Consider the following 16,213-nt stretch of genomic DNA (forward strand, 5'->3'; position numbering starts at 1 on the left):
AATCATCTGGGCAAATGGAACGTATTCCATTACACTTCTGACTTAGCTTTTGTGATATCAGGAGTTTGGAGAAGTCACTTGCCGCAGTATACCCAGCCTCAATATAACAAAAATTCTTGTAAAAACATAACTGGTACACTTCTGTCCATTAGGGAAGCGAAGTTGTCACTTATATCTTGGCTGGCATCCATTCCCATATTACATGGTTGACATTTAATGTCCTCTAAATTGGCCTAGCAAGCCATTCAGTTGTGAACATTCACTGCAAAATACAGCAAGAAAATCAGACACGTCTATGATCAATAATAGAGGCATTTTGAGGATAATCTCAGCCCAGTTGACCCTGCTAAGTTTTCTTCTTGATACCTAAATTGGGTTAGCTGTCCCACAGACTTGGCAGCCTGACATAGAATCATAGATTGGTTACAGCACAGAAGGCCTTTTGACCTGCTATCTCCATGCCAGCTCTGTGTAACAGTTTCTGAGCTTGTGCCACTCCCCTGCCTTTTCCCTGTAGCCCTGCAAATATTTTTCTTCACAGATAATTATCCAATTCCTTTTTGAAAGCCACGATTTGATCTGTCTCCACCATATTCTCAGGCAGTGCATTCAATCCTAATTGTTGCATCAAACAGTTGTTCCTCATGTCGCCATTGGTTCTTTAGGTAATCAGTTTACATCGTGTGTCCTCTGGCTCTCGACCCTTGTGCCAATGGTAACAATTTCTCCCTATCTAGTCTGTCCAGACCCCTCATGATTTTGAACACCTCTATTAAATCTCTTCTCAACCTTCTCTTTTCTAAACAGCCCCAGCTTCACCAATCTATTTTCGCAATTGAAGTCTCTCATTCCTAGAACCATTCTCATAAATATTTTCTACACCCTCTTTAATGTCTTCACATTCTTCCTAACTGTGCTGCTCAGAACTGGAGACATACTCCAGTTGAGCCAAAAGGGTTTTTTTTTAAAATAAGGTTCACCATAACTTACTTGCTTTTACACTCTATGGGCTGAATAATACATTCAGGCACGTGGGTGGGAGCCGCACCCGGAAGTGGGTGGCCTTCTGACTTCCGGGCTCGCCATCCTAACAGATAAAACGGCAAGTAGGCCAATTGGGAGTGGAGGGCGAGTTGAGGCCCCAAGGAAGTGAGGATTTCGCCCCATCAACCCGGGAGAGTGGGATGCCCGGCGTCAGAGCTTGTTGGGTCACGGCCACTCATTTAAAGGCTCACCTGGCACAGGAAAGAATCAGGTGATGCAGAAAATGTATTCCACCAGCACAGTTCTTCAGCATTTGTGACTTGGAGATATTTGCAGGCCTTTAAGGTAATTGTGCATCAGTTTAGGCTTTCTCTGACATGTTCATGGTTTGCCACTGATCGCAGGTGGCATTCAACTTGAACATTGACAAGTTTTCCTGACCTAAGCATAGAGAAGTTGTCCAGTTATTGCCTCCAGTTTCCCTCCAGAGATGTCCGAGGCAAGAGAGTGAGGGGAGAGGCAGGGGAGAAGGGTCAAATCAGCCCCTACGTTTGATGGCAAGACGCATAGCCTGGAAGGAGGTTGCTACAGAGGTCAGCAGCGTTGGGCTAGTGCGGCATACTTGAACGCAATGCCAGAGGAGGCTCAGTGACCTGAGGTCGGCCAGAGTGAGTAAGTCCTCAGTTTGTGTATGATTGTGACAAGAAGCTACAGGGTAGCGTTGCGAATGCTGGAGGCATGTGAATTTGTCAAAAGGTCCAAGGTAGCATGATGCAGCAAAGACATTGGTGTTTGCGCTGATGTCTGTGTGCACTTATTGCTTTGATACAGGTGGAGGGTGTGGGGTCGGGAGCCTGTGCAGATGAAGACAGTATCTTGGCAGCCAAGCATTGTGCTAATAATGCAGAGGTGGGATGACGTGAAATAACCTAACAATGTTAATGATTGCAATGTTACACCAATTTTCAAGAGAAGTGTGCCCACAATGCACAAGAGAGAGGCCAAACTGGAGGGGGTGTGCCAGACCTGGTGATACTGTTTGAGGCCATTCGAGGAGGTTCTCATGCTCTCCGTGTCTGAATCCTCCAGGTTGATTGGCAGAGGTGAGATTGAAGGAAGGCATGGGTCTGGTGAGTTTACATATGACTGAAATCAGAAGAACGGGGGATAGGTTAAGTGGGAGGTGGATTGATGTTTTGCAGGATTCAAAGAAAGATATGAATCTTAGTCCGAGGCTAAAACCCAGGGTAACTTCATAGCCAAAAGCGTAAGTGTGTATAGTGTTTGCATTGTCACATCATGGCACACATGACTGTAAAGTTGCTCAGCACTGTGACCTTGCACAACAGTGGAAAGGTTTTTGTAGACTGCTAATGCCATTTCTTCTGTCTCCGGTGCAGGTGAAATCTCTTCTGCTGACCTGAATATCATTGACAGGCTGTCATTCCCCTCCAAGGATGAGGAAGAACCCTCAGACGAAGCACCATCACATCCTCTCTCTAGCCCAAGCAGCAGTGCAGATACCGGCATGCTGGCAGGAATTAGTGTGTCAGGACAAAGACAGGCACAATCTGGTGAGGCCACTTCACATTCGCATGTGCAGCTGCCAGAGAATATGGTGGAACAAGCCTTGGACAGCTGGAGGAATGCCCGGGGTGATCCAGAGACTGATTTTGAGTTGAATGATGAGCTTCTGGAGTCAGCCATGAGGCAGCAGATGCTGGATGTCCAGCACGAGGTCTGTGGGGATTTGGCGGATATACCAGAGGGGTTGCATGCTCTGGCCTGGACTGTGGAGGTGCCCATCCAGGCCATGTGCGCTGTGATCATCCACTCTTCAGAGTGCCAAGCTTCCTTCATGGGCAGACTGGCAACTGTCCTGGAGGGGCAAACCAAACATACTGCAGACACAATCATGGGTATGCACTTCAACTTGCACTTTATCTCATCTTAGGGGCCCATAGCCAGGACAACAGGGGGACTAGGAGCATGGGCACCAAGCCAGCTCCTGGGACCTCATGAGAAGGCAGGGAGGACCACATGGACCCAGTGGCAAAGGATGAGCAGCAGCTTCCACCCTCTGGAAACACCTCTCAGGACACTTCTGATGGGGGCCGCGTCTCCTCCATCCATCTGCTGTTGACACAATCCTTGGCCAGTGCTGCAGTGACAGAAGCTCCTCCTGCCACTCAGCAGTACTTCTCGAGCGTGGCAGGCTGCTCAAGGCCTCTGACACATAGAGGACACCTGCCAAAGTCATCCAGGGTGAGGAAAGTGGATCAGTGCAACTGCAAGCAAGGTGGGGGAGCACTACACCAGAGCACGAGGAAATGCATCAAGAAAACTCCGCAGTAGTCACCAGGTGAGTCACGTGAGTCTGTTTTTTAAGGTTGTTAATATAATGTCTCATAGTTATTATGTAAGTAAACCCTAACCTCGCTGTCCCTCATGCAGAGATTATTTTAATATGTTATGCTGTTGAACCTCTTTAGGGAGATAGGCATTAGCTTTAATAATTTGAAGCAGGGCAGGATGCATTCAATGTCAATAACTGGATAGAGTGAGTGTGTTGACAGGACAGTGACATGAGTTTCCCATTCCACGTGGAGCAAGGTTTGGACACATGCCACGAGGCGAGAACTTCATAAACTATTGAAACCTCTGCCTTATCAAGGCGTCCCTGATGTCCCAGCCATCCAAGCAATCAAGTCCAGACCCTTCCACCTGATCGTCATCACGTACCCTCACCTCATCCTCATATGAATGGCCCCTATCTACCGTCCCCTCTTCCTCAAGGACATCCTCTCTCTGAATAGCGAGGTTATGGAGGGCGCAGCACACCACGACACGTGATGGAGCATGCTGAAAGGTGTCTCCTTATCTGTTAAGGGATCTGGAGCTCCTTTTCAATAGCCCGATGATCTGTTCAACAATGGCCCTGGTGCTTCTGTGACTTTCATTGTGGTTTGGCACATGTGAGTTAAACAGAATGAAGGACTCAAATCTGCTGCCCAGGTACCTGGCACATACTTGCATGACCCATCGATGATCACGGACAAGATGAACATTCAACAAGTGAAAGCCCTTCCTGTTAATAAAAGTGTAGGGCTGTCTAGCTGGAGCCTTTATGGTGATGTGCATGCAGTCAATGGCTCCCTGAACCCTGGGGAAACCTGCAATCGCCGTGAACCCTCTGGTTCTTTTCAGTTGTCTCTGGCCATCCATTGTGAATGAGGTGTAATTTCCTGCCCTTCTGAACATAGCATCAGTGATGATACAGTGATGTGTAGCAGGCTGCGTTATGCCACTGAGGTCTCCATATGCTGCCTGAAAGGATCATGTCACAAAGAAATTGAGTGCAACAGTGACCTTGACAGCTACAAGCATTGGGTGACCCCCAATGCAGCTGGACGAAATTTCCCCTGCCAGCATGTCATAAAGGGATGTGACTGTGGCTCTTGGCAGCCTGAGCTACCTCTTGCATTGTGTCTTGGATATCTGCAGATAGCTCAGTCTCTGCCCATATACTCAAGGGCCTACATAAGTCCTTCAACGCCTCCCTTGGGGATTCATGGTGGTTTCCACCCTCATGCATCATCAGTGCATCCTGGACCTCCTGATGTGCCCCTCTTCCTCTCGCTCTCCTCCTCCTCACTGGAGGTTGTGTCTCCCACAGAGACCACAATCCTCATGTTTAGTCCAATTTGAAGGCTAAGATGATGAACAAGGTTTGAATGGACCTCTCTGCAGGAGGAATAAGACCTCTACATAAGGTCAGTTGGAAATACAAACTTTGCTTCTTGTATGAAGTACTTCTAGCAGTCACAAAACTCCGAACTGCTAAGCTGAAACTCAGGGCTCAGCTGAACCCTTTAAACCTGCCCTAACAACCTGCCTAATAATAAAAATATAAACGGGAAACGCACCTGGCGTGAGATACATTCTACAAGTGTTTTATTGCTCACGACATTTTACTCCAGTCATTTGCCCAATTAATGATCTTAAATACCCCATTTAATTTGAATAAAGCAGACTGGCTCCTGATTTTTAGCCCCACCCAACTGCCATATTATCCAGAACTGGCGTGATGATGTTGGGAACTTGACCTAATGTCATTGCACCCAATAATACGTTGGCCACGGGCGCATAACACTCCTGTTTTCGGAGCATATTATTCTGCATATATTTCACCTACCAAGTGTCTGCCCATTCCACCAGCCTGTCACTGTCCTCTTGAAGTGTACCACTATCCTCTTTGCAGTTCACAATACTTCCAAGTTTTTTGTCACTTGCAATTTATAAAATTGTGCCCTGCATACCCAAATCTAGGTCATTCATGCTCATCAAGAAAAACAATGGTCCTAATACTGACCCCTGGGATATCGTACTCACGGAATCATATCTATTAGCTAACATCCAAGACTCTTCCATCACCAGGCCTGGTTAGGTCCTACTCCATCACTGAGATAGACCCACCAGAGGTGGGGGCATAACAGCAGTAGCGCTGGGAGACCTCAACATTCACTCTCCATGAAGTCGCGGCTTGCAGATCAAACCTTGTGATCACTACCTACCACATATTCTGCCATTCAATGAGGCCAAGGCTGATCAGATACCTAACTCCATATGATCACCTTTACTCCATATTCTTAAATACATAATCTATCAATATCAGATATAATATTAACAATTATTCTAAGTATCAATTGCTATTTGCAAAAGAGTTCCAAACTTCTACCCCTATTTGTGTATGGAAATGTTTCCTAACTTCATTCCTGAAGTGCCTGGTTCTAATTTTTAGGCTATGTCCCCTAGTCCTAGACTCCACAATGAGTAAAAATAGTTTCTCTCTGTTGAATTTCCATCCCTGATTGAATATTAATTTCCCTGGGATGTCTGGCATGCTATCCTCTTCCTTTACCCTAAATACTTACACCAAGTAATTATTCAACATGCCCACCATTTCCTTACTTACATTTATAATACCACCGTTACCAGTTTACAAGGCACCCACATTGCTCATTACCACCCTCTTTTTTTTCTAATGGTAAAGAATTTTTGTGTGATTTTAATATGCCTTGAAAGTTTCTTTTCACACTCCCTTCTTGTAACTCAAACTGTTCATCAACTTTTGTTGTTTTCTGCATAACTTAATATCAGGATCTACGCTTGTATTTTGGCATTTTTGTATGCTTTACCTTTTAGTTTTATGTTGCCCTTACTTCCTTTTTTTGTCCATGGCTGCTTTTTTGGCTAGTAGAGATCTTGTCTCTTAGGGTATAAACTAGTCCTGTAACATTAAATTACTTGTGAACACCTCTTCTGTCTATTTTTACCCATTAATAGCTTTGTCCAGTTCACTTTGGACAGTCCCTGTCTCGACACACTGAAGTCAGAATTGCCTAAATCTTGAATTTTGGATTCTAGAACTGTAGCACACTGAGCCTTTAACAAGATCACCTTAATCAACCCAAATAAAGAATTGAATCTAGGACTGTTTTGGTTTGTACTCAGTATGGTGCATTTATCACATACTTGACGATGAAGGGAATTGTACCAAAGAAAATTTCTTCAAATTTCTAACTACATGGGGGCAAACTGAGCTACACAGCAATATTCAGATGAAAGTGCTTTAGATCATATATGCATCCACCAACCAGTTGTAAAACATATGCTACGATTCTTGGCCAGACCCCAAGTTGTTGGTGAGGCTCGGTTCAGGACTAATAACGTTTTTTTTTAAAGTAGGCAAAGTTTGAGATTCAAGATACTTACTGAGTGAAGAAAGCCACAGGATTCCATGGGTTTAGAACAAACAAAGATAAACTTTACTATACAAGTTCAGAAAGGTAAACACTTTACAATATCTATCTTACACTCCAACATTCAGGGTAAGTGTGAAGTATGTGTGAATTAACAGGCAAACTGTGGTTGAACACACCCCACTACAGAATAAATGCCAAATGCTACCAAAATAGATTCCATCAATTTCTCAACAACCTGCCCAGACATTCGTCACACTGAGTCAAACAATCTCACTGAAACTTCGTCTCTCTCATGAGGGTTCCCAATCTTCACTTCGAAGATCTTGCTTTGAAGTCTCTCCAACTCAGACAGTTTCAACAACGGCCCATCTCACAGGATTTCAATCTCACCCTCTGAGATTACATTCCCCTGGATTTCCGAGTTCACTCAAGCATCAATTTACAATTCAGATCTTTGGCGGTGTCAAGCAGGACACCATTGCTCCAAAGGAGTACCTTTACCCCAGTGGCCCGCAGCACGGAGTCACCAACCTTCGGCTGCCTTCTCGGATCTTCAGGTCTTCTTATGAGCCCCCTTAGATTATCAGGGCTTCTCCCAAGCCCACTTCACTTAAAGTCTGCTCCCCACAGCCCTTTATTTAACTTGTAGCCTGTTTCTCTGATCCTTTCCTTTTACTTAACTGGTACCCGTTTCTGTCCCCTGTGTTTGTACCTTACCTGGGACTTCCTTTTGGGACCTGTCCCTGTCCCTCTCCCTGGGATACTTATTTTCTGATTAAAACTGAATGACTGACTCAAATTGACTGTTCATTGACCCTTGAACTGATCTGGTGACCTTTCAAAACACTCAAAGAGGGTCCCACCCTTGTTACTAGGCAGAAATAAATGTAACAAACAGTGGAACATCCTGTACCTTAAATGTTACAATCTCTACAGACTATAAGCTTACATAGCACTCAGAGACACAGAATGAATGGATTTCATAACGTATAATACATGTATGTTAGGTGAAAAACACAAAACATGGCAGAGAATACAACATTTCCCCACCCCTCATACTAAATATTCCCATTTCTGAGAACGTTACATAATTTCTTCCAAAAGCAAATCTGGCTAACTTAATAAATAATATTTGAATATTGCAATTTGAAATGAAACATCCAAATTTTTTCAGCATTTAGAAATATCAGTCTGACAATTCTAATTATCAATGTGCTGCATGTTGCGTTTACAGTCTTCAAAATAGTCAGAAGAAAACATAATTACTGCTCTCAACTATATCACACCAAGGCATTGATTTAGTTAATGTTTTATTTCATATCCATGAAAATTCAACAAATAGTAAATTGCCTGATCAGGTTACTGTAAGTGTTATACTCATCATTCTCCATTTTACGATGTTTTTTAAAAACAGGTTATTTGTCTACTCTTAGCAATTGCTACATTTGTAATCCAAATATTGAGCTATGAAGGTCAGTTATTTCTTCTAGACCTAACTGCTAAGAGCATAATGATAATCTACATCATTCCTTCAATTTATATAAATATAAAAAGCACATTTGAACATTCTAATAAATGAAGTGCAACAGTAGCTAGCCCCCTGTGTTTGTACAGTGAATTTCCTAATATACAATTATTGGGAAAAAAAATCTGGAAAAAAAACATTGGATATATTGCACATGGTTTTATCTTCATCAGATTCACGCTAGCAAGTGATATAGTTGACTAGAAAGTGCCTGATAAGTTAACAGCATAATGAACAGAGAAGATTTTTATCCAGAATATTTTAAGTATTGAAACATGAGTTTAGCCATGCTAATAATTCATAACCTGAGATAAATTGATTACATTCTTGAGACCTACATTCAAAACACTCTCACAACAAAATTTAATCTGCATGAAAATTCTCTCTAACAAGATTCAAGTAACTGTTAAACAGTAAAACAGTAATATATTTTATGTCTACATAGACTGCCTCCCTAAAACTGAACCAACAAATACACAAAGCATATCTATGAACAGGATGCACTGCACCAGAGTAAAGCCATGGTCACTTTTTATTCATAGGGTCAAATAAAATTATTTGGTCTACATTATCATCTTGTGAAATCCGTGGCATGGTGCCAAATGAACCACAGAGAAGTCTGAAAGATTACAGTTGACAGTAGTTTTGTGTCACAAACATTTTTGCTTTTTTTTTGATAGAATGTACAACTGCAATGCAACATGAAAACTGTTATCTTAACAGCAGTAATTCTCAAGGTCTAATAATTCTTCACATAGCTAATCTGACCTATCTGCTCTGTAATAGAACAGTTTTTGATTTGGCCCCCCAAATAATTTCTGACCTATTAGAAAAAGAAACCATAACTGACTAACACTAATATGTGCCCGCAAAACATGTATTGCACAATCATAGTTCTTTAATATTCACACTCTATCACAAAGACGAAGAGATACCTAATTGGAAACTTGTTCTCCCTGTTCAGGATGGTTATCTGACCAGTATAATCTTAGTAATTTTATGGTTAAATGATCACAGATAAAATTAACTTACATAGACTGCTTTGGCTTCTATAGGTCCACTGTAAAAGGGAGCTATCTGGTTTAATTTTACCTTAAATAAGCTTTTAAAAAACTGACAAAAATAAATGTTTTTAATTCAGCTTTTCCTCCACCTGTTCTCAAAGTGCCAATGTCTTGTTGGGTCACAGGTGTTAGGCAGCCATCAATAACTCACACAAATGACAACTCTTCATTTACAAGCCTTGCCTGTTAGTATTCACAATAATTCAATCTTGTGGAGCATCGCAACTGAGCCTGATCCAACTTGGGACCTTTTTTCCCCCAGCGATTCAATTGAGCCATTAAGGGATCCAAGTGGAAAAGTTATCCACTAGTCTTTAATATTTTATTTTAATCCCTTGTCAATTTTTTTCTTTTAAGTAATGTTGTATACCCAACTTCTATGGTACCCAGAATTATGGGCAATTTTACATCTGATTACAGACTATACAGTGCAAGGAAAACAGAAAAGGGTTACAAAATGGGCAACATTACTTATTGTTAAACATGACATCCAAGGTAAACTTTTTTACTTAGAACAATAATCAAATTTCTGATGTTCACAGAATTATTAATACAGAAATTCTACCAATCATTAACAATTGTGCAGGATTTTTTGATAAAACTGAGGCACTAAAAGTAAAACAAGCAACACAAGTGCAAATAGTGACGGTAGGATTGACATGCTCGTGAAGTCTACTCGACAATTTGTGCCAGTCAGTACCATTGATGTATGACGTTCAAACACTGAAAATCACTGAGCATATTCAGGGAATCAGAGGAGAGATTACATTTAGCTCATTTCACTATGAAGAGGTGTAGAGGTAGTTCAGTTCTGTTCAATACACAAAGTACAGTATTAGCACCCTTGTCATTTAACATAGTCATGGTTTCTTGGAGTGTTTAATCAACTGAGATTAAAAGTTGCAATCAGGCCTTGTACCTACCATGAAGACAGAATTCAGACCTTTTGGTAAAAGCACCTTGTAGATTCCTTTGCAGAATGATGCTTAACTGTGGCAGTGTTCAAACTGTACCACTTTAGTACATCCTTTAATGGGATAGTGCACTGAAGTTAATTCCACACACAAAGGAAGAAGCCAACCACCAGAGGGAGGAAGTTAGTCACTAGCAACCAAAGAGTAACCACCAATCCTGATGAGCTGGAGCAGGGATCTAAAAGGGTTGATGAAAAAAATCAAATTGAACAAAATCTCTAAATTACTGAATTAATTTTGATTTTCTGTACCATAGAAAATATCTATTCATTATATTTCTGTGAAGATTCAAACATCGTAACAATATCACTGTTAGAATGCCATGCTGCATTTAAATTGGTGGACATTTCTAATGAAGTCCTGCACAGAATTTTCCTTCCTCACCAAAACAAAATATCTCCTTTAGAGGTGGCAACACATTACCACGATAAGCTGAATGTTAAAATCTTTTAGATGAAAGTCCTAAGAACACAAACTACCAGAAAGTTTATTAGAAATGTGGAAATTTGTTACATGCGAACATACAAACATACAACATACAAACATGAAGGGGGAGTAGGCCACTCGGCCCCTCGGGCTTGCTCTGCAATTCAGTAAGATCATGGCTGATCTTATTGTAGTCGCCTGCCTACCCCTGATAACCTTTCACCCCTTGTTAATCAGGAATCTATCTCGTTCTGCCTTAAAAATATGCGAAAATCCTGCTTCCACTCTTTTATGAGGAAGAGAGTTCCAAAGACTCATGACCCACAGAGAAAAAAATGTCTTATCTCTGTCTTAAATGAGCGACCCTTTATTTTTAAACCATGACTCCTAGTTCTAGATTCTCCCACAAAAGGAAACATCCTCTTCACATCCACTCGTGTCAAGATCCATCAGGATCTTTAAGTTTTTAATCAAGTCACTTCTTACTCTTCTAAACGCCAGTGGATACAAGCCAAACCCGTCCACCTTTTCCTCATAAGAGGACCCACCCATCACTGGTTTTGGTCCATCAATCAATCAAGGTGTTCTCTTTAGAAAGAGTTTTGTTACATAATTACAAAAGCAGCTACATGGTTTTTAAATTATTTTAATAAGTGTTATATGACCATTGCTGGATCAGCATTCATCAGTTTTCTACTTTTAAACATGGATGAATCCTTTGTAGTTTTGTACAAGTGTACCTGTAGTACAGAACTTGAGTACTACTGAAAAAAGAGACATGCTGTAAAAGCTTTTCATCTTGAACTCATTAGGACAAACACAAGAATGCCAAATTTCAAAGGGAGCAACAATTTATTTAACAATTTAAGGTCATCAGTCAAGCTCACAATGTGGCTCACTTACGCTTGCTGGAAGCTACATATATTCATGCACAGGGACCTGTCCTCTGTAGGCAAAATGGAACATGTTCAGGCATTGTGTCTTTCTTAAATTAAAAAGCATGGTAGAACAATAATCCCCCGGTGTATTTCCCATGGCAACATCTTGACCAGAGCTGACTTGCCAAAAAATCAACATTGTTTTCTCTTGCAGTAAAAATTGTTGCTCCCTTTGAAATTTGACATTTTTGAATCTGTCCTAATGAGAGCAAGACAAAAAGTTTTGACAGCATGTCTATTTTTTCAGCAATGTATATTTCCAACTGACAGGTAAGTAAAGAGAACAGTGAAATTATTGTACAGAAGTGTTAGTTTCAATTTGAATATTATCTGCCACTCTTCATTGTTGAAGCCCTCCCCTGTTGGAAGGTCAGTGGTTAACAACAAAAACTTGCATTTAATAGTGCCTTTAATGTAGTAAAATGTTCCAAGGGGCTTCAGAGGAATATTATCAAACAAAATTTTGCACCAAACAAAAAGATCTAGATAGATCACCAGAAGCTTGGTCAAAGAGGTGAAGAAGTTTAGGTAGGAATTTCAGAGCTTAGAACGAAGGCAGCTGAAGGCAAGGGTACCAATGACAGTGATTAATATTGGGGATGCGTAAGAGGTCAGAATTCAAGGAGCACTAAGAGATTTGTAGATTATAAATATAGAATGGGACTAGGCCATGGAGAGATTGAAATCAAGAAAGAGGTTTTTTAAATCAATGCATTGCTGGACTAAAAGCCAATGTAGGTCAGAATGCACAGGCCATCCATCAATAATAAAATTATTAAATTAATAGTTCTTACTGCAAAATAAGTACATCAAGGGCAACAAAGAATTTAACAGTGCAGAAGGAGGCCAACCAGCCTATTGTATTTGTGCCAGTTCTTTGGTGGAGCTATTCAATTAGTCCCACTCCCCTGCTCTTTCCCCATGGCTCTGCATTTTTTTTTCAAATAATTATCCGGTTGTCTTTTGAAAGTTACTGTTGAATCTTCTTTCGCTACCCTTTCAGGCTGTGGAATGCAGATCAATGTGCAACTCGATGTGCAATCAACTTCTGACCACTAGTAAACCTTTCTCACGGTCCGTGCAAGCCAAACATGAATATTAATCTCTTTATTTTAAAAAAACTGTTATATGTTAGTGATAGGCAAGAACTGGAGATAGTATTCATGTTTTACAGTCGTAATGGGAGATATAAATTCTAATGGCAACATTTTGTAAAGACTCATTACTGTAAAGAATAAAAGAAATTGGAAGTGTTTCATGGTGTGGCACAACTGTAGAATACTTGAGGCTATTCATAAGACACATGACAGAATATTTAAATCTATCAGGTATGATCCATATTTCAAATACTCTAAATGCTTTTTCTACTGATGCTGATGATGTAATTTATTATGCAGGAGAGCTTCTCATAACAGTTAACAACAATCACAAAATCAATACATGCTTCAAGGCAATTTTTCATTTGGGCCTTCTGTAGTTTGAGAAATGTATGGTATGCCATATGTAGAATTATGCTGAGATACATGAGAGCTACAATGCTGATATCATCCAAGTTAAAATGACAAAATTAACATTCAATTACATTTTGTTAATTTTATATTCACTGTGACTCCTGACAGTGCTTGGAAGCCTTATTTGCACATGCACAATGAAAGAGGTGACATCATCAAAACAGTGTCAGGAGTTAGGAGTTAACCCTTCATCTCGAAGTTTGCCCAATACTATTATCTTACAAAATTCTAAGGCAAATTTGGAGATTATAAGGATATGCAGAGAGCCAAAGTTATACTCCAAAACTCAGATGTTTGTCATTCACTTCAATAAAAACAGAAAATGCTGGAAAAACTCAGCAGGTCTGGCAGCATCCGTAGAGAGAGAAACAGAGTTAACATTTCAAGTCCATATGACTTCTTCAGAACTGGAGGCTTATGGACTTGAAACGTTAACTCTGTTTCTCTCTCCACAGGCGCTGCCAGACCTGCCGAGTTTTTCTAGCTTTGGGCCTGAGGAGAGGTGGGGGGCGGGGTTGGGAGGAATTGGGGGGTGTAGGGAGGCCCATGCCAGGGGGTGTGGTGTGGGTTTGTGCAATAGTTACCAAGAGGTTAGAAAAGGTTTTGATTCTTCAAACCTTTTTTGGGTAACTATTGGTGTAACACAGTCAGAACCATCAAAAGTTTGCGATTTAAATCGCATTTTCAGATGGTTTCCAGTGCAGAGTAATTGCCCAAGGGAAATTTGCACTTCCAGGCAATTCCGTGCAAACCTTATCTGTGAACCTCCAAAGGGAATACCTCAGCTCTGAGGTTATGGCCATTATGACTATTTTAAAGTTTGTTTACACCATGCCAGCAAACTGGAGAACAATGCCAAAAATCTTACTGAGGTGCAGACTATGGTGAATATGCTCATGAGCCACAGGAAACACAACATGCTTTTATATTTGATGTTTCAGTATTCAGATTGCAAGAGTGCAACATGCATAAATTAGTTCCTTTATCCCAACTCCTAAATTAGAGCCCACAAAAAACGGGGAATCTATGCTTTTTCATGGGGGCTAGAAAAAATTACAACTATTCAACACTATATATTTCATTTAAAATACAGGATTGTATTAAAACACAGATTGATTTAGTTACGTCACATAAATTAAAACTATCACACAGATGCCAACACAGTATACCTAATAATTTACCAGGTATATCTTAATTTTTAACCAGAGTTGGAAATCCTAATAATATTGATGGATGGTGAACATAAGAACATAGTTCTGAATTAAATTTATTATTATTTTTGGTCCAGACAGTGAGTGGTCTTTTAACAAAGTATCTTAGACGCTCAAAAAACATACTGCAAGAAAAAATATATATTACCTATCGGAATTGTCCTTGTGAAATTACTTAATGGTGGATCCCGCTCTGGTGAACAAGTACTGCAGAAGTCAAAACAAGATGGACATACCAGGCTTCCCGTGTAGACCCAGTCATTCTTCATAACATTAATAGACAGTACCTGCCCTGCTCGACTACATAAATAGGACTTATCAGAAACCCAAATGATTAGTCCCTCAGTTGTACAGGAAACCTAAAGAACAAAACAGAAAGTACTACATAGATCAATTTATCCTCCAAATTACAAAACGTAGTCTGGAAATGTACTTGTTTTGCAAACACAAAAAATAAAATCAAACTTTCTTTGCTTCCCTTTCCTCCTCCTGTTTTTGAAGTGTACTTTTATTTCGCCACAGATGTTACAAAATTATTACTGCACATTTTTTTTATTCGTTCATGGGATGTGGGTGTTGCTGGCTAGGCCAGCATTTATTGCTCATCCCTAATTGCCCTTGAGAAAGCAGTGACAAGCTGCCTTCTTGAATTGCTGCAGTCATGTTGTGTAGGTACATCCACAATGCCGTTAGGGAGTTGAAATGACAAATAAATAGAGGAAAGGTACAAATCACAATTCAACATTTTAAAATCATAAATGCAGGTCTTCCAACCTCAGTGGGCAACGCAAATCACCAATTTCCATTTCCTTCGCTAATTTTCAAATTTACAATGTTAAAACTCCATGATTAATGTGCGTTGAACAGTGTTCCATGCCTTAAATTGCCAGGGGTAAGGACAACAATGGATGTTAGTCAGTGTCGTAATGCTGAATGGCTCAGAAAAAGTTTCCATTTCAAATTTTATAAGGTTTATTTTTTAAATTAGATACTGACTAATCTATGGTGTATTTTCTGCAATGTTCTGTCTTATTTTAGATTTCCATAATTTTTTAAAAACTCTAACAGAAAAGGCTGTTTTAATCACATGCTCAGTCCAGGATAAGTGCCAATCATTTCTTCCTAATAAGAAAAATGTTTTGCAAGGGTTGATCTGTAATCTTCATCTGTAGTTTATAATATTACTTGAGATGTACACTGGGATAGTACAATTTCTATTAACTACTGTGGAATCCATAATAGCACCCTTATAGAATACAGATTTCATTAAAGATAAACTTTACACAATATTCTTACTCTGTTCATTTCAGACACATTATGGCAAGTGTTAATGGAAGCCTCGTTCTTGCTTGAGGGAAAAAAAACTTTATTAAAAACACTCACTCTATAACACCCACTACCCCAATCTGGAGAGCCTGGGCCCTTGTTGCACTGCTGCATAACAAAACGAGATTTCTGAGTTAGGCAGACAGAGTCTGGTCCATATTCTTCAGCACCATAGTTTCGAGAAGGTTCTGAAATGAAAAAAGATTAACATTTTTACCAGCCACTCAAATCTCAACATATGTAGCTACATTATGTTTATTTGCAAGTTAAATCAAAATACAGAGAGTACATTGTACAATAGCTATCTGTTGCTCCAACTATTGCACCTCACTGGGAGTCTATCAGTTAATCTCATGAAATGAAGTAAGTTATGTTCTTGAGCTGCGTTTTTTTTACAAACTATTAATAAAGCCAAATGAACAGCAACTTGCATTTGTATGGTGTTCTTAACATAGGAAAACATTCCAAGGTGTTTCAAAGAAAGATTTT

General features: G+C 40.2%; 1 protein-coding gene across 4 annotated transcripts in view; it reads right to left on the reverse strand.

Annotated features, from left to right (window-relative positions):
• Window positions 1–8,788: 8,788 nt before the first annotated feature.
• Window positions 8,789–16,213, reverse strand: part of lmln (leishmanolysin-like (metallopeptidase M8 family)) — a 70,332-nt gene continuing 62,907 nt past the window's right edge. For 3 of the 4 annotated variants that reach the window (XM_078552345.1, XM_078552347.1, XM_078552346.1), the window contains 3 exons: window positions 15,782–15,912; window positions 14,547–14,757; window positions 8,789–10,490 (listed from right to left, as the gene is read on the reverse strand). In XM_078552345.1, the coding sequence (XP_078408471.1) occupies window positions 10,390–10,490; window positions 14,547–14,757; window positions 15,782–15,912 (443 nt within the window). In that variant the 3' untranslated portion in view covers window positions 8,789–10,389. The remainder of the gene's footprint in view (window positions 10,491–14,546; window positions 14,758–15,781; window positions 15,913–16,213) is intronic. The other variant, XR_013577981.1, reaches the window with a different exon arrangement.

Source organism: Cetorhinus maximus, chromosome 11 (genome assembly GCF_964194155.1).
Source record: "Cetorhinus maximus chromosome 11, sCetMax3.hap1.1, whole genome shotgun sequence".
Lineage (NCBI taxonomy): Eukaryota > Metazoa > Chordata > Chondrichthyes > Lamniformes > Cetorhinidae > Cetorhinus > Cetorhinus maximus.